Source organism: Pseudophryne corroboree (genome assembly GCF_028390025.1).
Source record: "Pseudophryne corroboree isolate aPseCor3 chromosome 10 unlocalized genomic scaffold, aPseCor3.hap2 SUPER_10_unloc_4, whole genome shotgun sequence".
NCBI classification, from domain to species: domain Eukaryota; kingdom Metazoa; phylum Chordata; class Amphibia; order Anura; family Myobatrachidae; genus Pseudophryne; species Pseudophryne corroboree.
The window spans coordinates 279,034-306,398 of NW_026967475.1; the positions used below are offsets into that span (position 1 = coordinate 279,034).

Sequence of the window (27,365 nt, forward strand, 5' to 3'; positions counted from 1 at the left end):
TATTGGGCAGTACCTATAGTTTACGTAGAGTGTGGAGAGCGTTTTTCGGGGTGAAGGTCTTGTACCCTCATATTACAGTGCAGTGTGCTGAGTGGTTAGCATTGCTATTGGCAGTACCTATAGTTTACGTAGAGCGCGGAGAGCGTGTTTCGGGGTGAAGGTCTTGTACCCGCATATCACAGTGCAGTGTGCTGAGTGGTTAGCATTGCTATTGGCAGTACCTATAGTTTACGTAGAGCGTGGAGAGCGTGTTTCGGGGTGAAGGTCTTGTACCCGCATATCACAGTGCAGTGTGCTGAGTGGTTAGCATTGCTGTTGGGCAGCACCTATAGTTTACGTAAAGCGCGGAGAGCATGTTTCGTGGTGAAGGTCTTGTACCCGCATATCACAGTGCAGTGTGCTGAGTGGTTAGCATTGCTATTGGGCAGCACCTATAGTTTACGTAGAGCGTGGAGAGCGTGTTTCGGGGTGAAGGTCTTGTACCCGCATATCACAGTGCAGTGTGCTGAGTGGTTAGCATTGCTATTGGCAGTACCTATAGTTTACGTAAAGCGCGGAGAGCGTGTTTCGGGGTGAAGGTCTTGTACCCGCATATCACAGTGCAGTGTGCTGAGTGGTTAGCATTGCTATTGGCAGTACCTATAGTTTACGTAAAGCGCGGAGAGCGTGTTTCGGGGTGAAGGTCTTGTACCCGCATATCATGCTGCATTAACCCTTGCTGTAATGTCTAGGTGTGGACGACGTCTTTGTGTTTATAAACACGTATCGCCAGGCGGATCAGCTGACAGACCCTCGGCAGCGCATGATCCACACAGTGCAGACGGCTGGGAAAGCCACGTTTTTCACCTCGCTCACCACTGCGTCCGCCTACGCAGCCAACATCTTCTCTCAGGTATGGACTGATGATGTCACTCAGCGGAGGCAGCCATTTTGTGCTGAACCAATGTTTCTGATAAAACGTCCTAATAGTTCACTAGGCAGCTGTGACATCACTGAGGCACGAGGACTGATATTGAAGACGTGCCTCAGTGATGTCGCCGGTGCCTCAGTGATGTCACCGGTGCCTTGTGACTGTATGCGCTGCCTGCTCCTGAATGCTGCACGGTCTGGGCCTAATTCATGTTTGTATGGAATTGCGCAGCCGCAGGGAAGAGCGAGAGGCGCCTGTAGGAGATAGACGCCTCCTGTTACCATATGTGAGATCCGCCTCTGAGGACACGGCCTCTGATCTCCATAACGACCATCGGTCACTACCCATGATGTGTGCAGGCAGATGTCAGTCTGCGTAAGGTGAAGCTAACTCATAGGATCCGGACACCGGGGTCCAGAAAGTCTGCGTCCAACCTTGGACCCGTCACGCCTACAAAATGGTGGCAACACGCCCCTGTTTTAAAGAATGGTGTCTGTTACCACCCCCCTCCCCCTCAATCATGCTGCGGCTGACGGGGGTCTGGAAGCAATATCTGCACATGCGCAGACCCCCAGATAGTGACTTTGTAGGTAAAGCAGCGGGTTTATGTATAAATATGAATGAGGCCCTTAGTGATGTCGCTAATTCCTAGAAAATTCATTGGCTGATTAATATTGGTTCAGCCACAAAATGGCCGCCTCCTGGGAGGGGGTAACTGAGGTGGGGTATGGGATTAGCCTCCTGGCAGGGGGATAATTGAGGTGGGGTATGGGATTTGCCTCCTGGCAGGGGGGGTAATTGAGGTGGGGTATGGGATTAGCCTCCTGGGAGGGGGGTAATTGAGGTGGGGTATAAGATTAGCCTCCTGGGAGGGAGGTAATTGAGGAGGGGTATGGGATTAGCCTCCTGGGAGGGGGGTAATTGAGGAGGGGTATGGGATTAGCCTCCTGGGAGGGGAGTAATTGAGGTGGGGTATGGGATTAGCCTCCTGGGAAAGGGTAATTGAGGCGGGGTATGGGATTAGCCTCCTGGGAGGGGGGTAATTGAGGTGGTGTATGGGATTAGTTTCCTGGGAAGGGGTAATTGAGGTGGGGTATGGGATTAGCCTCCTGGGAGGGGGTAATTTAATGGGGGTATGGGATTAGCCTCCTGGGAGGGAGGTAATTGAGGGGGGTATGGGATTAGCCTCCTGGGAGAGAGGTAATTGAGGGGGGGTATGGGATTAGCCTCCTGGGAAGGGGGTAATTGAGGTGGGGTATGGGATTAGCCTCCTGGGAGGGAGGTAACTGAGGCGGGGTATGGGATTAGCCTCCTGGGAGGGGGGTAATTGAGGTGGGGTATGGGATTAGCCTCCCGGGAGTGGGGTAAATGAGGCGGGTATGGGATTAGTCTCCTGGGAGGGAGGTAATTGAGGTGGGGTATGGGATTAGCCTCCTGGCAGGAGGGTAACTGAGGTGGGGTATGGGATTAGTCTCCGGGGAGGGGGTATTTGAGGCGGGGTATGGGATTAGCCTCCTGGGAGGGTGGTAATTGAGGTGGGGTATGGGATTAGCCTCCTGGCAGGGGGGTAATTGAAGTGGGGTATGTGATTAGTCTCCGGGGAGGGGGTAACTGAAGCGGGGTATGGGATTAGCCTCCTGGGAAGGGGGTAACTGAGGTGGGGTATGGGATTAGCTTCCTGGGAAGGGGTAATTGAGGTGGGGTATGGGATTAGCCTCCTGGGAGGGGGTAATTGAGGCGGGGTATGGGATTAGCCTCCTGGGAGCGGGGTAATTTAGGTGGGGTATGGGATTAGCCTCCGGGGAGGGGGTAATTGAGGTGGGGTATGGGATTAGCCTCCGGGGAGGGGGAAATTGAGGTGGGGTATGGGATTAGCCTCCTGGGAGCAGGGTAACGGAGGTGGGGTATGGGATTAGCCTCCGGGGAGGGGGTAACTGAGGTGGGGTATGGGATTAGCCTCCAGGGAGGGGGGTAATTGAGGTGGGGTATGGGATTAGCCTCCTGGGAGGGGGTAATTGAGGCGGGGTATGGGATTAGCCTCCTGGGAGCCTCCGGGGAGGGGGTAATTGAGGTGGGGTATGGGATTAGCCTCCGGGGAGGGGGGTAATTGAGGTGGGGTATGGGATTAGCCTCCTGGGAGGGGGTAATTGAGGTGGGGTATGAGATTAGCCTCCTGGGAGGGGGTAATTGAGGCTGGGTATGGGATTAGCCTCCTGGGAGCGAGGTAATTGAGGTGGGGCATGGGATTAGCCTCCTGGGAGGGGGTAATTGAGGTGGGGTATGGGATTAGCCTCCGGGGAGGGGGGTAATTGAGGCGGGGTATGGGATTAGCCTCCTGGGAGGGGGGTAATTGAGGCGGGGTATGGGATTAGCCTCCTGGGAGGGGGGTAATTGAGGTGGGGTATGGGATTAGCCTCCGGGGAGGGGGGTATGGGATTAGCCTCTGGGGAGGGGGTAATTGAGGTGGGGTATGGGATTAGCCTCCGGGGAGGGGGTAATTGAGGTGGAGTATGGGATTAGCCTCCGGGGAGGGGGTAATTGAGGTGGGGTATGGGATTAGCCTCCGGGGAGGGGGTAATTGAGGTGGGGTATGGGATTAGCCTCCTGGGAGGGGGGTAATTGAGGCGGGGTATGGGATTAGCCTCCTGGGAGGGGGGTAATTGAGGTGGGGTATGGGATTAGCCTCCGGGGAGGGGGGTATGGGATTAGCCTCTGGGGAGGGGGTAATTGAGGTGGGGTATGGGATTAGCCTCCGGGGAGGGGGGTAATTGAGGGGGGTATGGGATTAGCCTCCGGGGAGGGGGTAATTGAGGGGGGTATGGGATTAGCCTCCGGGGAGGGGGTAATTGAGGTGGGGTATGGGATTAGCCTCCGGGGAGGGGGTAATTGAGGTGGGGTATGGGATCAGCCTCCGGGGAGGGGGGTAATTGAGGGGGGTATGGGATTAGCCTCCGGGGAGGGGGTAATTGAGGTGGGGTATGGGATTAGCCTCCGGGGAGGGGGGTAATTGAGGGGGGTATGGAATTAGCCTCCGGGGAGGGGGGTAATTGAGGCGGGGTATGGGATTAGCCTCCGGGGAGGGGGGTAATTGAGGCGGGGTATGGGATTAGCCTCCGGGGAGGGGGGTAATTGAGGGGGGTATGGGATTAGCCTCCGGGGAGGGGGTAATTGAGGTGGGGTATGGGATTAGCCTCCGGGGAGGGGGTAATTGAGGTGGGGTATGGGATTAGCCTCCGGGGAGGGGGGTAATTGAGGGGGGTATGGGATTAGCCTCCGGGGAGGGGGTAATTGAGGTGGGGTATGGGATTAGCCTCCGGGGAGGGGGTAATTGAGGTGGAGTATGGGATTAGCCTCCGGGGAGGGGGTAATTGAGGTGGGGTATGGGATTAGCCTCCGGGGAGGGGGTAATTGAGGTGGGGTATGGGATTAGCCTCCTGGGAGGGGGGTAATTGAGGCGGGGTATGGGATTAGCCTCCTGGGAGGGGGGTAATTGAGGTGGGGTATGGGATTAGCCTCCGTGGAGGGGGTAATTGAGGTGGGGTATGGGATTAGCCTCCGGGGAGGGGGGTAATTGAGGTGGGGCATGGGATTAGCCTCCGGGGAGGGGGGTAATTGAGATGGGGTATGGGATTAGCCTCCGGGGAGGGGGTAATTGAGGTGGGGTATGGGATTAGCCTCCGGGGAGGGGGGTAATTGAGGGGGGTATGGGATTAGCCTCCGGGGAGGGGGTAATTGAGGTGGGGTATGGGATTAGCCTCCGGGGAGGGGGTAATTGAGGTGGGGTATGGGATTAGCCTCCGGGGAGGGGGGTAATTGAGGGGGGTATGGGATTAGCCTCCGGGGAGGGGGTAATTGAGGCGGGGTATGGGATTAGCCTCCGGGGAGGGGGTAATTGAGGGGGGTATGGGATTAGCCTCCGGGGAGGGGGGTAATTGAGGGGGGTATGGGATTAGCCTCCGGGGAGGGGGGTAATTGAGGGGGGTATGGGATTAGCCTCCGGGGAGGGGGTAATTGAGGTGGGGTATGGGATTAGCCTCCGGGGAGGGGGTAATTGAGGCGGGGTATGGGATTAGCCTCCGGGGAGGGGGGTAATTGAGGGGGGTATGGGATTAGCCTCCGGGGAGGGAGTAATTGAGGTGGGGTATGGGATTAGCCTCCGGGGAGGGGGTAATTGAGGTGGGGTATGGGATTAGCCTCCGGGGAGGGGGGTAATTGAGGGGGGTATGGGATTAGCCTCCAGGGAGGGGGTAATTGAGGTGGGGTATGGGATTAGCCTCCGGGGAGGGGGTAATTGAGGTGGGGTATGGGATTAGCCTCCGGGGAGGGGGTAATTGAGGTGGAGTATGGGATTAGCCTCCGGGGAGGGGGTAATTGAGGTGGGGTATGGGATTAGCCTCCGGGGAGGGGGTAATTGAGGTGGGGTATGGGATTAGCCTCCTGGGAGGGGGGTAATTGAGGCGGGGTATGGGATTAGCCTCCTGGGAGGGGGGTAATTGAGGTGGGGTATGGGATTAGCCTCCGTGGAGGGGGTAATTGAGGGGGGTATGGGATTAGCCTCCGGGGAGGGGGCAATTGAGGTGGGGTATGGGATTAGCCTCCGGGGAGGGGGGTAATTGAGGTGGGGTATGGGATTAGCCTCCGGGGAGGGGGTAATTGAGGTGGGGTATGGGATTAGCCTCCGGGGAGGGGGTAATTGAGGGGGGTATGGGATTAGCCTCCGGGGAGGGGGGTAATTGAGGGGGGTATGGGATTGGAAGTGACGCTGAGGCTCATCCTCTGTCTCTGCAGATTCCGGCTGTACATGATTTTGGACTGTTCATGTCTCTCATCGTCTCCTGCTGCTGGGTGGCCGTTCTCTTCATCATGCCCGCCGCCCTGGGAATATGGGCCGCCTATATCTCTCCGCTGGAGTCATCCTGCTACGCAAAGTGAGTGTGGGGCATTGCTCTGTGCGTAATGGGATGAGCCTGTATAGTGAGTGTGGGGCATTGCTCTGTGCGTAGTGGGAGGAGCCTGTTTAGTGAGTGTGGAGCATTGCTCTGTGCGTAGTAGGAGAAGCCTGTATAGTGAGTGTGGGGCATTGCTCTGTGCGTAGTAGGAGGAGCCTGTATAGTGAGTGTGGGGCATTGCTCTGTGCATAGTGGGAGGAGCCTGTATAGTGAGTGTAGAGCATTGCTCTGTGCGTAGTGGGAGGAGCCTGTATAGTGAGTGTGGGGCATTGCTCTGTGCGTAGTGGGAGGAGCCTGTATAGTGAGTGTGGGGCATTGCTCTGTGCGTAGTAGGAGGAGCCTGTATAGTGAGTGTGGGGCATTGCTCTGTGCGTAGTAGGAGGAGCCTGTGTAGTGAGTGTGGGGCATTGCTCTGTGGGTAGTGGGAGGAGCCTGTATAGTGAGTGTGGGGCATTGCTCTGTGCGTAGTGGGAGGAGCCTGTATAGTGAGTGTGGGGCATTGCTCTGTGCGTAGTAGGAGGAGCCTGTATAGTGAGTGTGGGGCATTGCTCTGTGCGTAGTGGGAGGAGCCTGTATAGTGAGTGTAGGGCATTGCTCTGTGCGTAGTAGGAGGAGCCTGTATAGTGAGTGTGGGGCATTGCTCTGTGCGTTGTAGGAGGAGCCTGTATAGTGAGTGTGGGGCATTGCTCTGTGCGTAGTAGGAGGAGCCTGTATAGTGAGTGTGGGGCATTGCTCTGTGCGTAGTAGGAGGAGCCTGTATAGTGAGTGTGGGGCATTGCTCTGTGCGTAGTAGGAGGAGCCTGTATAGTGAGTGTGGGGCATTGCTCTGTGCGTAGTGGGAGGAGCCTGTATAGTGAGTGTGGGGCATTGCTCTGTGCATAGTGGGAGGAGCCTGTATAGTGAGTGTGGGGCATTGCTCTGTGCATAGTGGGAGGAGCCTGTATAGTGAGTGTAGAGCATTGCTCTGTGCGTAGTGGGAGGAGCCTGTATAGTGAGTGTGGGGCGTTGCTCTGTGCATAGTGGGAGGAGCCTGTATAGCGAGTGTGGGGCATTGCTCTGTGCATAGTGGGAGGAGCCTGTATAGTGAGTGTAGAGCATTGCTCTGTGCGTAGTGGGAGGAGCCTGTATAGTGAGTGTGGGGCATTGCTCTGTGCATAGTGGGAGGAGCCTGTATAGTGAGTGTAGAGCATTGCTCTGTGCGTAGTGGGAGGAGCCTGTATAGTGAGTGTGGGGCATTGCTCTGTGCATAGTGGGAGGAGCCTGTATAGTGAGTGAGTGTGGGGCATTGCTCTGTGCATAGTGGGAGGAGCCTGTATAGTGAGTGTGGGGCATTGCTCTGTGCGTAGTGGGAGGAGCCTGTATAGTGAGTGTAGAGCATTGCTCTGTGCGTAGTGGGAGGAGCCTGTATAGTGAGTGTGGGGCATTGCTCTGTGCGTAGTGGGAGGAGCCTGTATAGTGAGTGTGGGGCATTGCTCTGTGCGTAGTGGGAGGAGCCTGTATAGTGAGTGTGGGGCATTGCTCTGTGCATAGTGGGAGGAGCCTGTATAGTGAGTGTAGAGCATTGCTCTGTGCATAGTGGGAGGAGCCTGTATAGTGAGTGTAGGGCATTGCTTTGTGCGTAGTGGGAGGAGCCTGTATTGTGAGTGTAGGGAATTGCTCTGTGCGTAGTAGGAGGAGCCTGTTTAGTGAGTGTGCACAGGCAGGCTGGATGGATGTGTAGCTGACGCAGTGGGAGGAGCCTGTTTAGTGTGTGCGCACAGCAGGCTGGATGTGTGTGTAGGGATCCTCTAGGGATCAGGTTATTATACAATATCCATATGTTACATTATACTGTTATTATCATGCACTAGCAGTATTTACTATCTATACGTATTAATGGTCTCAGACCACGCAGTCGCTAACGGTTAGCCAAGCCTCTAAGCCTAGGCTCCTACCACTGCATGCCCCGTTCCAGAGCAGGGTGTCTCTCCCCTTTTCTGGGAGTGGTGAGCCCAGGGTCTGCATCTTCGGACGCAGATTTCCTGGCCCCAACAGAACAGGTCCGGTGGTCATTCTGGGTAAGATAACCGATGCTGCCAACATGGCGACCGATGGTAATGGCGTCTTCAGTTCAGCACTTGGAACGCAGATACTGGCAGGGGGCGGCTTTATCCTACAGACTCCTTCTAGTATGAGCTGTACAGTATTGCACAGCCGCTACCCTGCGCTTCCCTGCGGCTGTGCGCTACCCTGCGCTTTTCTGCGGCTGTGCGCTTCCCTGCGGCTGTGCGCTACCCTGTGCTTCCCTGCGGCTGTGCGCTACCCTGCGCTTCCCTGCGGCTGTGCGCTACCCTGCGCTTTCCTGCGGCTGTGCGCTTCCCTGCGGCTGTGCAATACCCTGCGCTTCCCCGCGGCTGTGCGCTTCCTTGCGGCTGTCTGCTACCCTGCGCTTCCCTGCGTCTGTGCGCTACCCTGCGCTTCCCTGCGGCTGTGCGCTTCCCTGTGGCTGTGCAATACCCTGCGCTTCCCCGCGGCTGTGCGCTTCCTTGCGGCTGTCTGCTACACTGCGCTTCCCTGCGGCTGTCTGCTTCCCTGCGGCTGTGCGCTACCCTGCGCTTCCCTGCGGCTGTGCGCTACCCTGCGCTTCCCTGCGGCTGTGCGCTACCCTGCGCTTCCCTGCGTCTGTCCGCTTCCCTGCGGCTGTGCACTACCCTGCGCTTCCCAGTGGCTGTGCGCTTCCCTGCGGCTGTGCGCTACCCTGCGCTTCCCTGCGGCTGTCCGCTTCCCTGCGGCTGTCCGCTTCCCTGCGGCTGTGCGCTACCCTGCGCTTCCCTGCGGCTGTGCGCTTCCCTGCGGCTGTGCGCTACCCTGCGCTTCCCTGCCGCTGTGCGCTACCCTGCGGCTGTGCGCTACCCTGCGCTTCCCTGCGGCTGTGCGCTTCCCTGCGCTTCTCTGCGGCTGTGCGCTTCCCTGCGGCTGTGCGCTACCCTCTGCTTCCCTGCGGCTGTGCACTTCCCTGCGCTTCTCTGCGGCTGTGCGCTTCCCTGCGGCTGTGCGCTACCCTCTGCTTCCCTGCGGCTGTGCACTTCCCTGCGCTTCTCTGCGGCTGTCTGCTACCCTGCGCTTCCCTGCGGCTGTGCGCTACCCTGCACTTCCCTGCGGCTGTGCGCTTCCCTGTGTCTGTCCGCTTCCCTGCGCTTCCCTGCGGCTGTGCGCTTCCCTGCGCTTCCCTGCGGCTGTGCGCTTCCCTGCGCTTCCCTGCGGCTGTGCGCTTCCCTGCGGCTGTGCGCTTCCCTGCGCTTCCCTGCGGCTGTGCGCTTCCCTGCGGCTGTGCGCTTCCCTGCGCTTCCCTGTGGCTGTGCGCTTCCCTGCGCTTCCCTGCGGCTGTGCGCTTCCCTGCGGCTGTGCGCTACCCTGCGCTTCCCTGCGGCTGTGCGCTTCCCTGCGCTTCCCTGCGGCTGTGCGCTTCCCTGCGGCTGTGCGCTACCCTGCGCTTCCCTGCGGCTGTGCGCTTCCCTGCGGCTGTGCGCTTCCCTGCGGCTGTGCGCTTCCCTGCGCTTCCCTGCGGCTGTGCGCTTCCCTGCGCTTCCCTGCGGCTGTGCGCTTCCCTGCGCTTCCCTGCGGCTGTGCGCTTCCCTGCGCTTCCCTGCGGCTGTGCGCTTCCCTGCGCTTCCCTGCGGCTGTGCGCTTCCCTGCGGCTGTGCGCTACCCTGCGCTTCCCTGCGGCTGTGCGCTTCCCTGCGCTTCCCTGCGCTTCTACGCGTCTGTACGCTACTGCACATAGCCGGCCCCTTTGTATATGTGTTATCATTATATTATATAATATTATATAATTATAAATTTGAAAGTAGACAATGCTCGTTCCACAGCCAAAATACCAAGATCATGGGGTATGACAGTGTACAATGATGCAACATCCATCGTTGCAAACACAAATTCAGCTGGTAAAACATCTATTTGAGTAAAGCTTATTCAAAAAGTCACCAGTATCCTGTATGTAGCTTTTACTGCTGACAACCACAGGGTGCAATAAGAAATCCACATACTTGGCTAATGGTTGTAGTACCGAGTTTTCTGCAGAGACTATTGGCCGACCTGGAGGCCTATAGTAACAAATAGTATGCTAACAGGAAAAATGTTTGCTCATCCGCACACCGGGAAAAAAATCCCAATTAAACACCAAGTTACATGTACATCGGACTTTGTCATTTACATCTTATTATGCCCATGTGGATAAGACCACTACTACCTTTAGGGAGAGGATGGCGAACCATCGCCTCTCCATTCGGCAGGCAATTTTGAATCAAAAGAGTGATAAACCGGTGGCTCTGCATTTTTTTCAAAATGGACATCAACTTGCAGCACTAAAGTGCATAATCATAGACCATATCCCCAAGCTGGCTAGGGGTGGAGACCGAGGAAGAAAGTTACTTCAATCCGAATCTCGTTGGATTCATGTATTGGACACTAAGTCCCCTAGGGGCTTGAATGAGAGTAACAATTTTCGGTGCTTCTTATAGTGCTGAACCATGATTTGATACTTTAATATGTTCTGCATATGTTATGCCCTTACTAGGGTTCATGGCCTTATAGAAGATCAATTATTTAGTATATGTTTGTGTATTGTTGATTGTCATTTTTGCACATTGCATTTTGGAATAGGATCACTATCCAGTAGTTTATTCTGCAAGCAGACATCTGGTGACACATTTTATCATGATATGCATTTATTGATACTTTTAATATTATTATTATTTAGGCTGCATGATCATGTTCCCCACACCTACGTTTGGTGTGCCGTCTTGCCGATAATAATGCACAGCGTGTTCAAATTGAAATGTTGGATCTAATTGTATTACTACACAACAGCCTTTGGGTGACAGTGCCTAGGTAATCCCTCGTGATGATGCACTGAGACGGTAGTCTGTTGTATTCATAGCGGGGTGACCATGACAACGGCCCTATGTATTGGTGTTGCTATGATCCGTTTGCTGTGGGGATAAGGAAAGGTGTCACGTGACATCCAGAGGCCTACCAAGCCGTGGTACGCATATGCGTGTACGGCATTGGTGGGATGAGGGTGGTCACGTGCTGTATCCGTAAATCCCTAGCGCCGTGGAACGTCTGAATGTCCCGGCGCGTTGCTGTAGTACACTGAGCACATAGTGCTGGTTGACACATGCGCATTGAGGTGAGACGCACGCCGCGGATGGTTGAGCGGTTGATTCCGATCAGCTGCAGTAAGTAATGTGTACTGTGTGGGGTATAAAGTTGGTGGTGTCTGGTATATGTCTGCTTGCGGATGGCTCTGGATGATGGAGGGTGACTGTAACATGGTGTGCGGGTCTTGAACGGTCCACATGGGACCGAGGTCGACGGACGTACTGGTTTGATCTTTTCATGTCCTCTCAATAAGCAAATATATTTTTTATCAAAAAGCACTTTATAGTGCTGCATTGGTTGCAATTTATACACAAGATTTTGCTGAGCCACCACCATCAGTGTGATTCTACCTGAAATGCCCGTCGTTGGGTGAAAATAAAATCATAAGACTTTTTTTCATATATCATTATTGATTGAGTGCCTCTTCTTTTAAATTGTGTATATATATATATATATATAGATGGCTGGATTGATGGACAGATAATATATAGATGGATGGAGAGATAGATGATATATATAGTAGATGGGTCGATATATAGTATATACTGTAGATGGATTGATTGATTGATTGATTGATTGATTGATTGATTGATGGATGGATAGATAATATATAGATGGGTGGATATATATATATATATAAGATATAGATTGACGGAGAGATATATAATATATAGATGGATGGAGAGATAGATAATAAATAGAGGGATGGATAGATATATATAGATTGATGGACAGATTATATTCAGATAGAAGTTGAGATAGATCATATATAGATGGATGGATGGAGAGATAGATGTATAATATATAGATGGATGGATGGAGAGATAGATGTATAATATATAGATGGATGGATAGATAGCTGGATAGATATATAATATATATAGATACTGTAGATAGACGGAGAGATATATACTATATAGATGGATGAATAGATGTATAATATATAGATGGATGGAGCGATATATAATATAATACATAGATAGATTGATACATGGAGAGATTTATAATATATAGATGGATGGATGAATAGATGTATAATATACAGGTGAAACTCAGAAAATTGGAATATTGTGCAAAACTTCATTTGTTTCAGTAATTCAGCTTAAAAGGTGAAAGTAATATATTATATAGACTCATTACATGCAAAGCGAGATATTTCAAGCCTTTATTTGTTAGAATTTTGATGATTGCGGGTTACAGCTTAAGCAAACCCCAAATCCAAAATCTCAGAAAATTAGAATATTACATAAAATCAATAAAAAAGGATGTTAAATACAGAAATGTCGCCCTCTGGAAAGTATAGTCATGCATATGTACTCAGTACTTGGTTTGGGCCCCTATTGCATGAATTACTGCCTCAATGCGGCGTGGCATGGAGTCTATCAGCCTGGGGCACTGCTGAGGTGTTATGGAAGACCAGGATGCTTCAATAGCGGCCTTCAGCTCTTCTACATTGTCTCTCACCTTTCTCTTGGCAATGCCCCATAGATTCTCTATGGGGTTCAGGTCAGGCAAGTTTTCTGGCCAATCCAGCACAGTAATCCCACGGTCATTGAACCAGGTTTTGGTACTTTTGGCAGTGTGGGCAGGTGCCAAGTCCTGCTGGAAAATTAAGTCATCATCTCCATAAAGCTTGTCTGCTGAAGGAAGTATGAAGTGCTCTAAAATGTCCTGGTAGACGGCTGTGTTGACTCTGGACTTAATAAAGCACAGTGGACCAACACCAGCCGATGCCATGGCTCCCCAAATCAACACAGACTGTGGAAACTGGACTTCAAGCATCTTGGATTGTGTACCTCTCCATTCTTCCTCTCTAGTCTGGGACCTTGGTTTCCAAATGAGATGCAAAATTTGCTCTCATCAGAAAAGAGGACTTTGGACCACTGAGCAACAGACCAGTTCTTTTTTTCTTGTCCGGAAAAGGCCATTCAAAAGTGTGGGGGAGCATCACGAGGAGTGGACTGAGTCTGGAGTTAGTGCATCAAGAGCCACCACACACAGACGGATCCTGGACATGGGCTTCAGATATCGTATTCCTCTTGTCATGCCGCTCCTGAACAACAAACAACGTCAGAAGCGTCTTACCTGGGCTAAAGACAAAAGAGAGAATCTATGGGGCATTGCCAGGAGAAAGATGAGAGACATGAGACGGAACAATGCAGAAGAGCTGAAGGCCGCTATTGAAGCATCCTGGTCTTCCATAACACCTCAGCAGTGCCACCGGCTGATAGAATCCATGCCATGCCGTATTGAGGCAGGAATTCATGTAGAAGGGGCACAAACCAAGTACTGAGTACATATGCACCATTATACTTTTCAGAGGGCCAACATTTCTGTATTTATAATCCTCTCATTTAATGATTGAATGTAATAAAGGTTGAGTCTCCCTTATCCAAAATGCTTGGGACCAGAGGTATTTTGGATATGGGATTTTTCTGTATTTTGGAATAATTGCATACCATAATGAGATATCATGGTGATGGGACCTAAATATAAGCACAGAATGCATTTATGTTACATATACACCTTATACACACAGCCTGAAGGTTATTTTAGCCAATATTTTTTATAACTTTGTGCATTAAACAAAGTGTGTCTACATTCACACAATTCATTTATGTTTCATATACACCTTATATACACAGCCTGAAGGTCATTTTAGCCAATATTTTTTATAACTTTGTGCATTAAACAAAGTTTGTGTACATTGAGCCATCAAAAAACAAAGGTTTCACTATCTCACTCTCACTCAAAAAAGTCCGTATTTCGGAATATTCCGTATTTCGGAATATTTGGATATGGGATACTCAACCTGTATATAGATGGATGGAGATATATATAATATATAGATGGATGGAGAGATATATAATATATAGATGGATGGAGAGATATATAATATATAGATGGATGGAGAGATGTATAATATATAGATGGATGGAGAGATATATAATATATAGATGGATGGAGAGATGTATAATATATAGATGGATGGAGAGATGTATAATATATAGATGGATGGATAGATATATAATATATAGATGGCTAGATGGAGAGATGTATAATATATAGATGGATGGAGAGATATATAATATATAGATGGATGGAGAGATGGATAGATATATATAATATATAGATGGATAGATGTATAATATATAGATGGATGGAGAGATGGATAGATATATAATATATAGATGGAGAGATGTATAATATATAGATGGATAGATATATAATATATAGATGGATTGATAGATAGATATATAATATATAGATGGATGGAGAGATGTATAATATATAGATGGATGGATAGATATATAATATATAGATGGATGGAGAGATGTATAATATATAGATGGATGGAGAAATGTATAATATTTAGATGGAGAGATGTATAATATATAGATAGAGAGATAGATAATATATAAATGGATGTATAGATATATAATATATAGATGGATGGAGAGATGTATAATATATAGATGGATGGAGAGATATATATAATATATAGATGGATGGAGAGATGTATAATATATAGATGGAGAGATGTATAATATATAGATGGATGGATAGATATATAATATATAGATGGATGGAGAGATGGATAGATATATATAATATATAGATGGATGGAGAGATGGATAGATATATAATATATAGATGGAGAGATGTATAATATATAGATGGATAGATATATAATATATAGATGGATTGATAGATAGATATATAATATATAGATGGATGGAGAGATGTATAATATATAGATGGATGGATAGATATATAATATATAGATGGATGGAGAGATGTATAATATATAGATGGATGGAGAAATGTATAATATTTAGATGGAGAGATGTATAATATATAGATGGATGGAGAGATGGATATATATATAATATATAGATGGATGGAGAGATATATAATATATAGATGGATGGAGAGATGTATAATATATAGATGGATGGAGAGATATATAATATATAGATGGATGGATATATATATATATAATATATAGATGGATGGAGAGATGTATAATATATAGATGGAGAGATGTATAATATATAGATGGATGGAGAGATGGATATATATATAATATATAGATGGATGGAGAGATATATAATATATAGATGGATGGAGAGATGTATAATATATAGATGGATGGAGAGATATATAATATATAGATGGATGGAGAGATATATAATATATAGATGGATGGAGAGATATATAATATATAGATGGATGGAGAGATGTATAATGTATAGATGGATGGAGAGATATATAATATATAGATGGATGGAGAGATGTATAATATATAGATGGAGAGATAGATATATAGTATATAGATGGATGGACACACCTGGGCGCGGCCTCTCATCCTATTCCTCAGTACCCAGCTGCCGGGAGAAGTGTCAGAGGAGGAAGATATATATGGATAGATATATAATATATAGATGGAGAGATGTATAATATATAGATGGGGAGATGTATAATATATAGATGGATAGATATATAATATATAGATGGATGGAGATATATAATATATAGATGGAGAGATGTATAATATATAGATGGATGGATAGATATATAATATATAGATGGATGGAGAGAGATATAATATATAGATGGATGGAGAGGAGGATAGATATATAATATATAGATGGATGGATAGATATATAATATATAGATGGATGGAGAGAGATATATATAGATGGATGGAGAGGAGGATAGATATATAATATATAGATGGATGGATAGATATATAATATATAGATGGATGGAGAGAGATATAATATATAGATGGATGGAGAGGAGGATAGATATATAATATATAGATGGATGGATAGATATATAATATATAGATGGATAGATATATAATATATAGATGGAGAGATATATAATATATAGATGGATGGAGAGAGATATAATATATAGATGGATGGATAGATATATAGTATATAGATGGATGGACACACCTGGGCGCTGCCTCTCATCCTATTCCTCTGTGCCCAGCTGCCGGGAGAAGTGTCAGAGGAGGAAGATATATATGGATAGATATATAATATATAGATGGAAAGATGTATAATATATAGATGGAGAGATATATAATATATAGATGGATGGAGAGAGATATAATATATAGATGGATGGATAGATATATAGTATATAGATGGATGGACACACCTGGGCGCTGCCTCTCATCCTATTCCTCTGTGCCCAGCTGCCGGGAGAAGTGTCAGAGGAGGAAGATATATATGGATAGATATATAATATATAGATGGAGAGATGTATAATATATAGATGGAGAGATATATAATATATAGATGGATGGAGAGATGTATAATATATAGATGGATAGAGAGATGGATAGATATATAATATATAGATGGATGGAGAGATGTATAATATATAGATGGAGAGATGTATAATATATAGATGGATAGATATATAATATATAGATGGATGGAGATATATAATATATAGATGGAGAGATGTATAATATATAGATGGATGGAGAGGAGGATAGATATATAATATATAGATGGATAGATGTATAATATATAGATGGAGAGATGTATAATATATAGATGGATGGAGAGATGGATAGATATATAATATATAGATGGATAGATATATAATATATAGATGGATGGAGAGATGTATAATATATAGATGTAGAGATATATAATATATAGATGGATAGAGAGATGGATAGATATATAATATATAGATGGATGGATGGATGGAGAGGAGGATAGATATATAATATATAGATGGATGGAGAGATATATAATATATAGATGGATGGAGAGATGTATAATATATAGATGGAGAGATATATAATATATAGATGGATAGAGAGATGGATAGATATATAATATATAGATGGATGGAGAGGAGGATAGATATATAATATATAGATGGATGGAGAGATATATAATATACTAGGTGATTCATCGCGCCCTACGGGCGCTCTTCACACCGTCGTTAGGTGCTACGCCCCGTTTACCTCTGCACGCCTTTGAACATACGCATGGCGGTAGATAACAGAATCAGAAACGCAGGGCAGTATAGAGGGCATACAGAAATGGTGTCCAGTTGAGATAAGATAGAGATGCGTAGGGGGGGAGAAAGGGAATGTGCAGAAACGCTGTGCGATGGGTAAAGGATAGGGAGAGGCAGGGTGGTAGAAAGAGGATAAAGAGAGGCAAGGGGTTAGACAGAAAATACCGTTGCAAGAGGTTACGACCCGTTATCCCCTGCACGGGCTTCAGCTGTGCTATAATTGTTTTTAGATGGAGTATTACGTGATTTTTTTTTTTTATGGCAGTGGGTAAATATTGTAAGGGGGCGTAGGCCTTTGTGAGGGCGTGCAGAGTGGCCGCAGGGCACAATGAATAACATAAGCCCTCATTCCGAGTTGTTCGCTCGGTAAAAATCTTCGCATCGCAGCGATTTTCCGCTTAATGCGCATGCGCAATGTTCGCACTGCGACTGCGCCAAGTAAATTTGCTATGCACTTAGGATTTTTACTCACGGCTTTTTCATCGGTCTGGCGATCGTAATGTGATTGACAGGAAATGGGTGTTACTGGGCGGAAACAGGCCGTTTTATGGGCGTGTGGGAAAAAACGCTACCGTTTCCGGAAAAAACGCAGGAGTGGCCGGAGAAACGGAGGAGTGTCTGGGCGAACGCTGGGAGTGTTTGTGACGTCAAACCAGGAACGACAAGCACTGAACTGATCGCAGATGCCGAGTAAGTCTGAAGCTACTCAGAAACTGCTACGAGGTGTGTAATCGCAATATTGCGAATAAATCGTTCGCAATTTTAAGATGCTAAGATTCACTCCCAGTAGGCGGCGGCTTAGCGTGAGCAACTCTGCTAAAATCGCCTTGCGAGCGAACAACTCGGAATGACCTCCATAGTGTAGAGTGTAGTATATATTGTTAGTGTCTGCATTATGAAGTACCAGATGAGTAATAGCAATGCACTGTAGACAAGATACCAAGGTGCTGTGGCCACAGGTAGCAGAGCCGCTTATACACACAGTGCCCACAGGGGGCAGAGGCGCTTATACACACAGTGCCCACAGATAGCAGAGCCGCTTATACACACAATACCCACAGGTAGCAGAGCCGCTTATACACACAATGGCCACAGGTAGCAGAGCCGCTTATACACACAATACCCACAGGTAGCAGAGGCGCTTATACACACAGTGGCCACAGGTAGCAGAGCCGCTTATACACACAATGCCCACAGGTAGCAGAGCCGCTTATACACACAATACCCACAGGTAGCAGAACCGCTTATACACACAATACCCACAGGTAGCAGAGCCGCTTATACACACATTACCCACAGGTAGCAGAACCGCTTATACACACAATACCCACAGGGGGCAGAGGCGCTTATACACACAGTGCCCACATGTAGCAGAGGGGCTTATACACACAATGGGCACAGGTAGCAGAGCCACATGTACACACATTACCCACAGGTAGCAGAACCGCTTATACACACAATACCCACAGGGGGCAGAGACGCTTATACACACAGTGCCCACATGTAGCAGAGGGGCTTATACACACAATGGGCACAGGTAGCAGAGCCACATGTACACACATTACCCACAGGTAGCAGAACCGCTTATACACACAATACCCACAGGGGGCAGAGACGCTTATACACACAGTGCCCACAGCTAGCAGAGCCGCTTATACACACAATACCCCCAGGTAGCAGAGGCACTTATACACACAATGGGCACAGGTAGCAGAGCCGCTTATACACAATACACACAGGTAGCAGAGCGGCGTATACACACAATACCCACAGGTAGCAAAGCCGCTTATACACACAGTGCCCACTGGTAGCAGAGCCGCTTATACACACAGTGTGCACAGGTAGCAGCGCCACTTATACACAATGGGCACAGGTAGCAGTGTTGCTTATACACATAATGGCCACAGTATTAGTGTTTCTAATTAATCCAATGTCCATTGGTAGCAACTATACTCACAAAAGTTTGGGGGGTTTGGAAAGGGGGTGGGTTCAGTGAGGTTCCTATCCGTGCGGCTGATCAGCCCGATTCAGGGAATCACTTGTAGCGGCTGTGGATGGTGTCCGAGGTGCTACGTGTGGTGGAGGGGTGGGTGTGGGAGGGGGTCCAGAGGTGTTGTGGGTGGCGGAGGGGTGGGTGCAGGGGCACGGATGGTGTAAAGGGTGCAGAGGTGCTGTGGGTGGGGGAGGGGTAGGTGTAGAGGGGGCGCGGATGGGGAGTGTGGTTGCTGTTGGGGGGGAGGGGTGGGTGCGGGGGACTGGATTAAGGAGGGGGTATGTGGTGATGTGTGTGTGGGAGGGGCGATGTAGGGGTGTGCGTTTGGAGGTGCAGGGGGGGTGAGCTTAGGTGATGAGTTTCAGAAGTGCTGTGGGTGGGGGAGGTGTGGGATGGCACGGATGGGGGATGTAGATGTTGTGGATGGGGGAGGGGTGGATGCGGGGGAGCTGTGGATGGGGGAGGGAGTCCGGAGGTGGTTCGGGTGGTGGTCCAGAGGTGTTGCGGGTGGGGGAGGGGCAGGTGTGGGAGGTCCACAGATGTGGAGGGTGTCTGTAGATAATGCGGGCGGGTAGGTGCTGTGGTTGTGGGAGTGGCGGGGGTGTTGCGGGTGGGGTACGTGATCTGGATGGGGTAGGTGATGTGGATGTGCGGTAGCCAGGGGAGGGGCAGGTGCGGGGATGGCACGGATGGGGGAGGGGGTCCGTGGGCGCTGTGGATGAGTGAGGGGTGGGTGCGGGGTTACGGCGGTTGTGGTGGGCCAGGTGTGCTGCTGCGGTGGTTGGGGGAGGGTGCTGGTGCAGGGATACCGCAGTTGGGGTAGGGCGGTTGGTGCAGCTGCGGCGGGTAGGGGAGGGGCAGGGGAGGGTGTGTGGCGGTGGGGAAGGGGCGGGTGTGAGAATGCTGCGGGTGGGGTGCCAGGGGTGGGAAGGGCGTGAGGGGGTGTGGATGGGGTCTGTAGATGCTGCTGGTGGTGGAGGGGCAGGGGCAGGAGGCTGTGGATGAAGGAGGGGGCTTGGAGGTGTTGTGTGTGGGGAGGGGCGATGTAGGGGGAGGTGGGGTTGCAGAGGGGGAGGTTGGGTGATGGTTTGTAGAAGTGCTGGGGGTGGGGGAGGTGTCTGTAGATGATGGGAGTGGGGGAGGGGCCGGAGGTGCTGTGGGTGGGGGAGTGGTGGCTGTGGGGGTGTGGTGGTGGTCCGGATGTGCCGCGGGCAGGGGAGAGGCGGGTGCGGGGATGGGGAGGATGGGGGAGGGGATCAGAGGGCGCTGTGGGTGGGTGAGGGGCTGGTGCGGGGTTAACGCAGTTGGGGAGGGCCGGCTGTGGTGGTGGAGGGGGCCATTTGGCGGGGTGGTGCGGTTGGGTGGGAGTGGGTATGAGGGTGCCACGGTTGCGGGGGCGGGTGGTGCTGCAGGAAGGGGAGGGGTGGGGGTGCGGGAGCAGGGGTCCTGTGCGTAGGGGAGGGGCGGGGTGCCATGAGTGGAGGGTTGGGAGCAGGGGTGATATGGGTGTGGGAGGGGTTGTGGGAGAAGCTGGTGTGGGAGTGCCGTGGGTGGGGGAGGGGGGCTGCGGGTGGGAGTGTGGTGCCATGGGTGTGGGGACAGGTGCGGGGGGCAGGGACGGGTGCAGTAGTGCTGCGGTTGGGGTGTGGGAAGCGGCTGCGGGGGTTTCCGAGGGTTGGCGCGGGTGGGGGAGGGGGTGCGGGAGCAGGGGGGTTGCGGATGGGGGAGGGGCGGGTGCAGGAGGGGCAGATGCGGTGGTGGTGCGGGTGGGGTGGAGGGGTGTAGCGGGGGAGAGGTGGGTATTAGGGAGGGGCGGGTGTGCCGCGGGTGGGGGAGGGGGCAATTTGCCGGGGTGGTGCGGTTGGGGGTGGGTGGGTGTGAGGGTGCTATGGTTGCAGGGGCGGGTGGGTGGTGCTGCAGGTAGGGGAGGGGAGGGGTTTGGGTGCGGGAGCAGGGGTGCTGTGCGTAGTGGAGGGTCGGGGCGCCATGGGTGGGGAGTTGGGAGCAGGGGTGATGTGGGTTTGGGAGGGTTGGGGAGGCTGTGGGAGATGCTGGTGTGGGAGTGCAGTGGGTAGGGGGTGGGTTCTGGGCGTGGGGGCGTTGTGCCATGGGTGGGGGACAGGTGTGGGGGGGCAGTGGCGGGTGCAGTGGTGGTGCGGATGGGGGGTGGAAGACGGCTGCGGGTGTTCCGAGGGTTGGGGTGTGGCGGGGGTGGGGGAAGGGGTGCAGGAGCAGGGGTGTTGCGGATGGGGGAGGGGTGGGTGCAGGAGGGTCAGATGCGGTGGTGGTGCGGGTGGAGTGGAGGATGCAGGGGTGTAGCGGGGGGAGAGGTGGGTATGGTGATGGAGTGGGGGGGTGCCACGGGTGGGGGAGGGGGCGGTTTGCCGGTGTGGTGCATTTGGGGGGGGGGGTTTGAGGGTGCCACGGTTGCAGGGGCGGGTGCTACAGGTAGGGGAGGGGTGGGGGTGCGGGAGCAGGGGTGCTGTGCGTAGGAGAGGGGCGGGGGTGCCATCGGTGGGGGGTTGGGAGCAGGGGTGATGTGGGTGTGGGAGGGCTGTGGGAGAAGCTGGTGTGGGAGTGCTGTGGATGGGGGAGGGGGGGTGCTGGGGGTTGGGGCGTGGTGCCATGGGTGGGGGGACAGGTGCGGAGGGGGGGCAGGGGCTGGAGCAGTGGTGGGAGGCAGCTGCTGGGGTTCCGAGGGTTGGGGCGGTGGTGCGGGTGGGTGCAGTAGGGGCAGATGCGGTGGTGGTGCGGGTTGGGTGAAGAGTGCAGCGGGGGGGAGAGGTGGGTATGGGGGAGGGGCAGGGTTGCAGCGGGTGGGGGAGGGGCGGGGGGTGCTGCAGGTGTGGGAGCTACGGGTGGGGGCGTGAGTGCCGCAGGTGCGAGCGGATGTGGGGGATGCGTTGGGTGCCGCAGGGGGGGCAGCGGGTGCCACGCCCCTTCCGCGAAGCCACGCCCCCTTTTCACCCGCGACCGCACCGGGTCTTATAAAAGTAAGTGACGGGTGGATGCCGCGGAAGTTGGTGCTGCGAGGGGGGGGGGGGGGGCAGAGGGCGGGAGTGCCGCGGGGGGGGGGCAGATGCGGGTGGTTGCCGCGGCTGGGAGGGGGGGCGAGTGCGGCTGCGGGTGCTCAGCATATCCCCCTGACTCAGCGCCAGCGGCAGCCGCAAGACTGCGAGGCGGGTAGTGTGAGTTCCGCTCACAGTCAGCGGCTGCGATGTCACCAGGGGCAGGGAGTGCACGGGTAAAAGGGAGACAGGGGACTGGGCGGAGAGAGGGAGGGGACTGGGCGGAGAGAGGGAGGGGACTGGGCGGAGAGAGGGAGGGGACTGTTCCTGCCCAGATCTGTGACTCCGCCCAGCGTTACGGCCATGCACAGAATCACAGAGTTGGGCTAATATATAGGAGATAGATAGATGGAGAGATATATAATATATAGATGGATGGAGAGATATATAATATATAGATGGATGGAGAGATATATAGTATATAGATGGATGGAGAGATGTATAATATATAGATGGAGAGATATATAATAAATAGATGGATGGAGAGATGTATAATATATAGATGGAGAGATATATAATAAATAGATGGATGGATAGATATATAATATATAGATGGATGGAGAGATGGATATATATATAATAAATAGATGGATGGATAGATATATAATATATAGATGGATGGAGAGATATATAATATATAGATGGATGGAGAGATGTATAATATATAGATGGAGAGATATATAATAAATAGATGGATGGATAGATATATAATATATAGATGGATGGAGAGATGGATATATATATAATATATAGATGGATGGAGAGATATATAATATATAGATGGATGGAGAGATATATAATAAATAGATGGATGGATAGATATATAATATATAGATGGATGGAGAGATGGATATATATATAATATATAGATGGATGGAGAGATATATAATATATAGATGGATGGAGAGATGTATAATATATAGATGGAGAGATGTATAATATATAGATGGATGGAGAGATGGATATATATATAATAAATAGATGGATAGAGAGATGGATAGATATATAATATATAGATGGATGGAGAGATGGATATATATATAATAAATAGATGGATAGAGAGATGGATAGATATATAATATATAGATGGATGGAGAGATGGATATATATATAATATATAGATGGATGGAGAGATATATAATATATAGATGGATGGAGAGATGTATAATATATAGATGTAGAGATATATAATATATAGATGGATGGAGAGATGGATATATATATAATATATAGATGGATGGAGAGATATATAATATATAGATGGATGGAGAGATGTATAATATATAGATGGAGAGATGTATAATATATAGATGGATAGAGAGATGGATAGATATATAATATATAGATGGATGGAGAGATGGATATATATATAATATATAGATGGATGGAGAGATATATAATATATAGATGGATGGAGAGATGTATAATATATAGATGGAGAGATGTATAATATATAGATGGATAGAGAGATGGATAGATGTATAATATATAGATGGATGGAGAGATGGATATATATATAATATATAGATGGATGGAGAGATATATAATATATAGATGGATGGAGAGATGTATAATATATAGATGGAGAGATGTATAATATATAGATGGATAGAGAGATGGATAGATATATAATATATAGATGGATGGAGAGATGGATATATATATAATATATAGATGGATGGAGAGATATATAATATATAGATGGATGGAGAGATATATAATATATAGATGGATGGAGAGATATATAACATATAGATGGATGGAGAGATGTATAATATATAGATGGATGGAGAGATATATAATATATAGATGGATGGATAGATGTATAATATATAGATGGATAGAGAGATGGATAGATATATAATATATAGATGGAGAGATATATAATATATAGATGGATGGATAGATGTATAATATATAGATGGATAGTTATATAATATATAGATGGAGAGATATAATATATAGATGGATGGAGAGAGATATAATATATAGATGGAGAGATAGATATATAGTATATAGATGGATGGACACACCTGGGCGCGGCCTCTCATCCTATTCCTCTGTACCCAGCTGCCGGGAGAAGTGTCACAGGAGGAAGCGCTTGGACATACATGATGGGCTGCTGGTCGGCCAGGACCCCTGCTGCAGACCGGTACCCGGCACTATCCCGTACCTAGATGATGACATCCCTCTGTTAACGGTTGAGGAAGACTCAGGTCGGTTGACTGCAGATGAATCTTTATATGAAGGATGCTTAATATTAGGTTGTTTCCAGATGTAGATCCGCAGAAGATCGCTGAGGCCATCATTCATGGCAATCTCATCTTAGCGTTTTTTGCGTATGTTATTGTATATGACCTGTGTAACGGTGTATGTAGCGTCAGTCTGCTCTCACTAGCCATGGGGCATTACACTGACATACTCCATGATGCTCCTGCACCCGGATAATGTCTGTGCCGGAACATTGCTAAGACAGACCACTGTTCCCTCACAATACACCTTAGGCGGATTCACTCACATGATAACGCACACAGCGTGCAGGTAGGTACTCAGCACTGATAACACACACAGTGTGCAGGTAGTTACTGAGCCCTGATAACACACACAGCGTGCAGGTAGGTACTGAGCCCTGATAACACACACAGCGTGCAGGTAGTTACTGATAACACACACAGCGTGCAGGTAGTTACTGAGCACTGATAACACACACAGCGTGCAGGTAGTTACTGAGCACTGATAACACACACAGCGTGCAGGTAGTTACTGAGCACTGATAACACACACAGCGTGCAGGTAGTTACTGAGCACTGATAACACACACAGCGTGCAGGTAGTTACTGAGCCCTGATAACACACACAGCGTGCAGGTAGGTACTGAGCACTGATAACACACACAGCGTGCAGGTAGGTACTGAGCACTGATAACACACACAGCGTGCAGGTAGTTACTGAGCACTGATAACACACACAGCGTGCAGGTAGTTACTGAGCACTGATAACACACACAGCGTGCAGGTAGGTACTGAGCACTGATAACACACACAGCGTGCAGGTAGTTACTGAGCACTGATAACACACACAGCATGCAGATAGTTACTGAGCACTGATAACACACACAGCGTGCAGGTAGGTACTGAGCACTGATAACACACACAGCGTGCAGGTAGTTACTGAGCACTGATAACACACACAGCGTGCAGGTAGTTACTGATAACACACACAGCGTGCAGGTAGTTACTGAGCACTGATAACACACACAGTGTGCAGGTAGTTACTGAGCACTGATAACACACACAGCGTGCAGGTAGTTACTGAGCACTGATAACACACACAGCGTGCAGGTAGTTACTGAGCACTGATAACACACACAGCGTGCAGGTAGGTACTGAGCACTGATAACACACACAGCGTGCAGGTAGTTACTGATAACACACACAGCGTGCAGGTAGTTACTGATAACACACACAGCGTGCAGGTAGTTACTGATGACGCACACAGCATGCAGGTAGTTACTGAGCACTGATAACGCACACATCGCGCAGGTAGCTACTGAGCACTGATGACGCACACAGCGTGCAGGTAGTTACTGAGCACTGATAACACACACAGCATGCAGGTAGTTACTGAGCACTGATAACACACAAAGCGTGCAGGTAGTTACTGAGCACTGATGACGCACACAGCATGCAGGTAGTTACTGAGCACTGATAACGCACACAGCGTGCAGGTAGCTACTGAGCACTGATGACGCACACAGCGTGCAGGTAGTTACTGAGCACTGATAACACACACAGCATGCAGGTAGTTACTGAGCACTGATAACACACAAAGCGTGCAGGTAGTTACTGAGCACTGATAACGCACACAGCTTGCAGATAGCTACTGAGCACTGATGACGCACACAGCGTGCAGGTAGTTACTGAGCACTGATGACGCACACAACGTGCAGGCAGGTACTGAGCACTGATGACGCACACAACGTGCAGGTAGGTACTGAGCACTGATGACGCACACAACGTGCAGGTAGGTACTGAGCACTGATGACGCACACAGCGTTCAGGTAGTTACTGAGCACTGATGATGCACACAGTGTGCAGGTAGTTACTGAGCACTGATGACGCACACAACGTGCAGGTAGGTACTGAGCACTGATAACGCACACAGCGTGCAGGTAGGTACTGAGCACTGATAACACACACAGCGTGCATGTAGGTACTGAGCACTGATACACACAGCGTGCAGGTAGGCACTGAGCACTGATAACGCACACAGCGTGCAGGTAGTTACTGAGCACTGATAACACACACAGCGTGCAGGTAGTTACTGATAACACACACAGCGTGCAGGTAGTTACTGAGCACTGATAACACACACAGCGTGCAGGTAGTTACTGAGCACTGATAACACACACAGCGTGCAGGTAGTTACTGAGCACAGATAACACACACAGCGTGCAGGTAGGTACTGAGCACTGATAACACACACAGCGTGGAGGTAGTTACTGAGCACTGATAACACACACAGCGTGCAGGTAGTTACTGATAACACACACAGCGTGCAGGTAGTTACTGATAACACACACAGCGTGCAGGTAGTTACTGAGCACTGATAACACACACAGCATGCAGGTAGTTACTCATAACACACACAGCGTGCAGGTAGTTACTGATAACACACACAGCGTGCAGGTAGTTACTGATAACACACACAGCGTGCAGGTAGTTACTGATAACACACACAGCGTGCAGGTAGTTACTGATAACACACACAGCGTGCAGGTAGTTACTGATAACACACACAGCGTGCAGGTAGTTACTGAGCACTGATAACACACAGCGTGCAGGTAGTTACTGATAACACACACAGCGTGCAGGTAGTTACTGAGCACTGATAACACACACAGCGTGCAGGTAGTTACTGAGCACTGATAACACACACAGCGTGCAGGTAGGTACTGAGCACTGATAACACACACAGCGTGCAGGTAGTTACTGAGCACTGATAACACACACAGCGTGCAGGTAGTTACTGATAACACACACAGCGTGCAGGTAGTTACTGATAACACACAGCGTGCAGGTAGTTACTGATAACACACACAGCGTGCAGGTAGTTACTGATAACACACAGCGTGCAGGTAGTTACTGATAACATACACAGCGTGCAGGTAGTTACTGATAACACACACAGCGTGCAGGTAGTTACTGATAACACACACAGCGTGCAGGTAGTTACTGAGCACTGAT

At 49.6% G+C, this 27,365-nt stretch overlaps 1 protein-coding gene across 2 annotated transcripts in view; it reads left to right on the forward strand.

The window, feature by feature from the left end:
* The window catches only part of DISP3 (dispatched RND transporter family member 3), a 546,610-nt gene that overhangs the window by 190,320 nt on the left and 328,925 nt on the right, over positions 1 to 27,365 (forward strand). For both annotated transcript variants that reach the window (XM_063948697.1, XM_063948698.1), the window contains exons 6-8: positions 732 to 892; positions 5,699 to 5,838; positions 24,190 to 24,335. In XM_063948697.1, the coding sequence (XP_063804767.1) occupies positions 732 to 892; positions 5,699 to 5,838; positions 24,190 to 24,335 (447 nt within the window). The remainder of the gene's footprint in view (positions 1 to 731; positions 893 to 5,698; positions 5,839 to 24,189; positions 24,336 to 27,365) is intronic.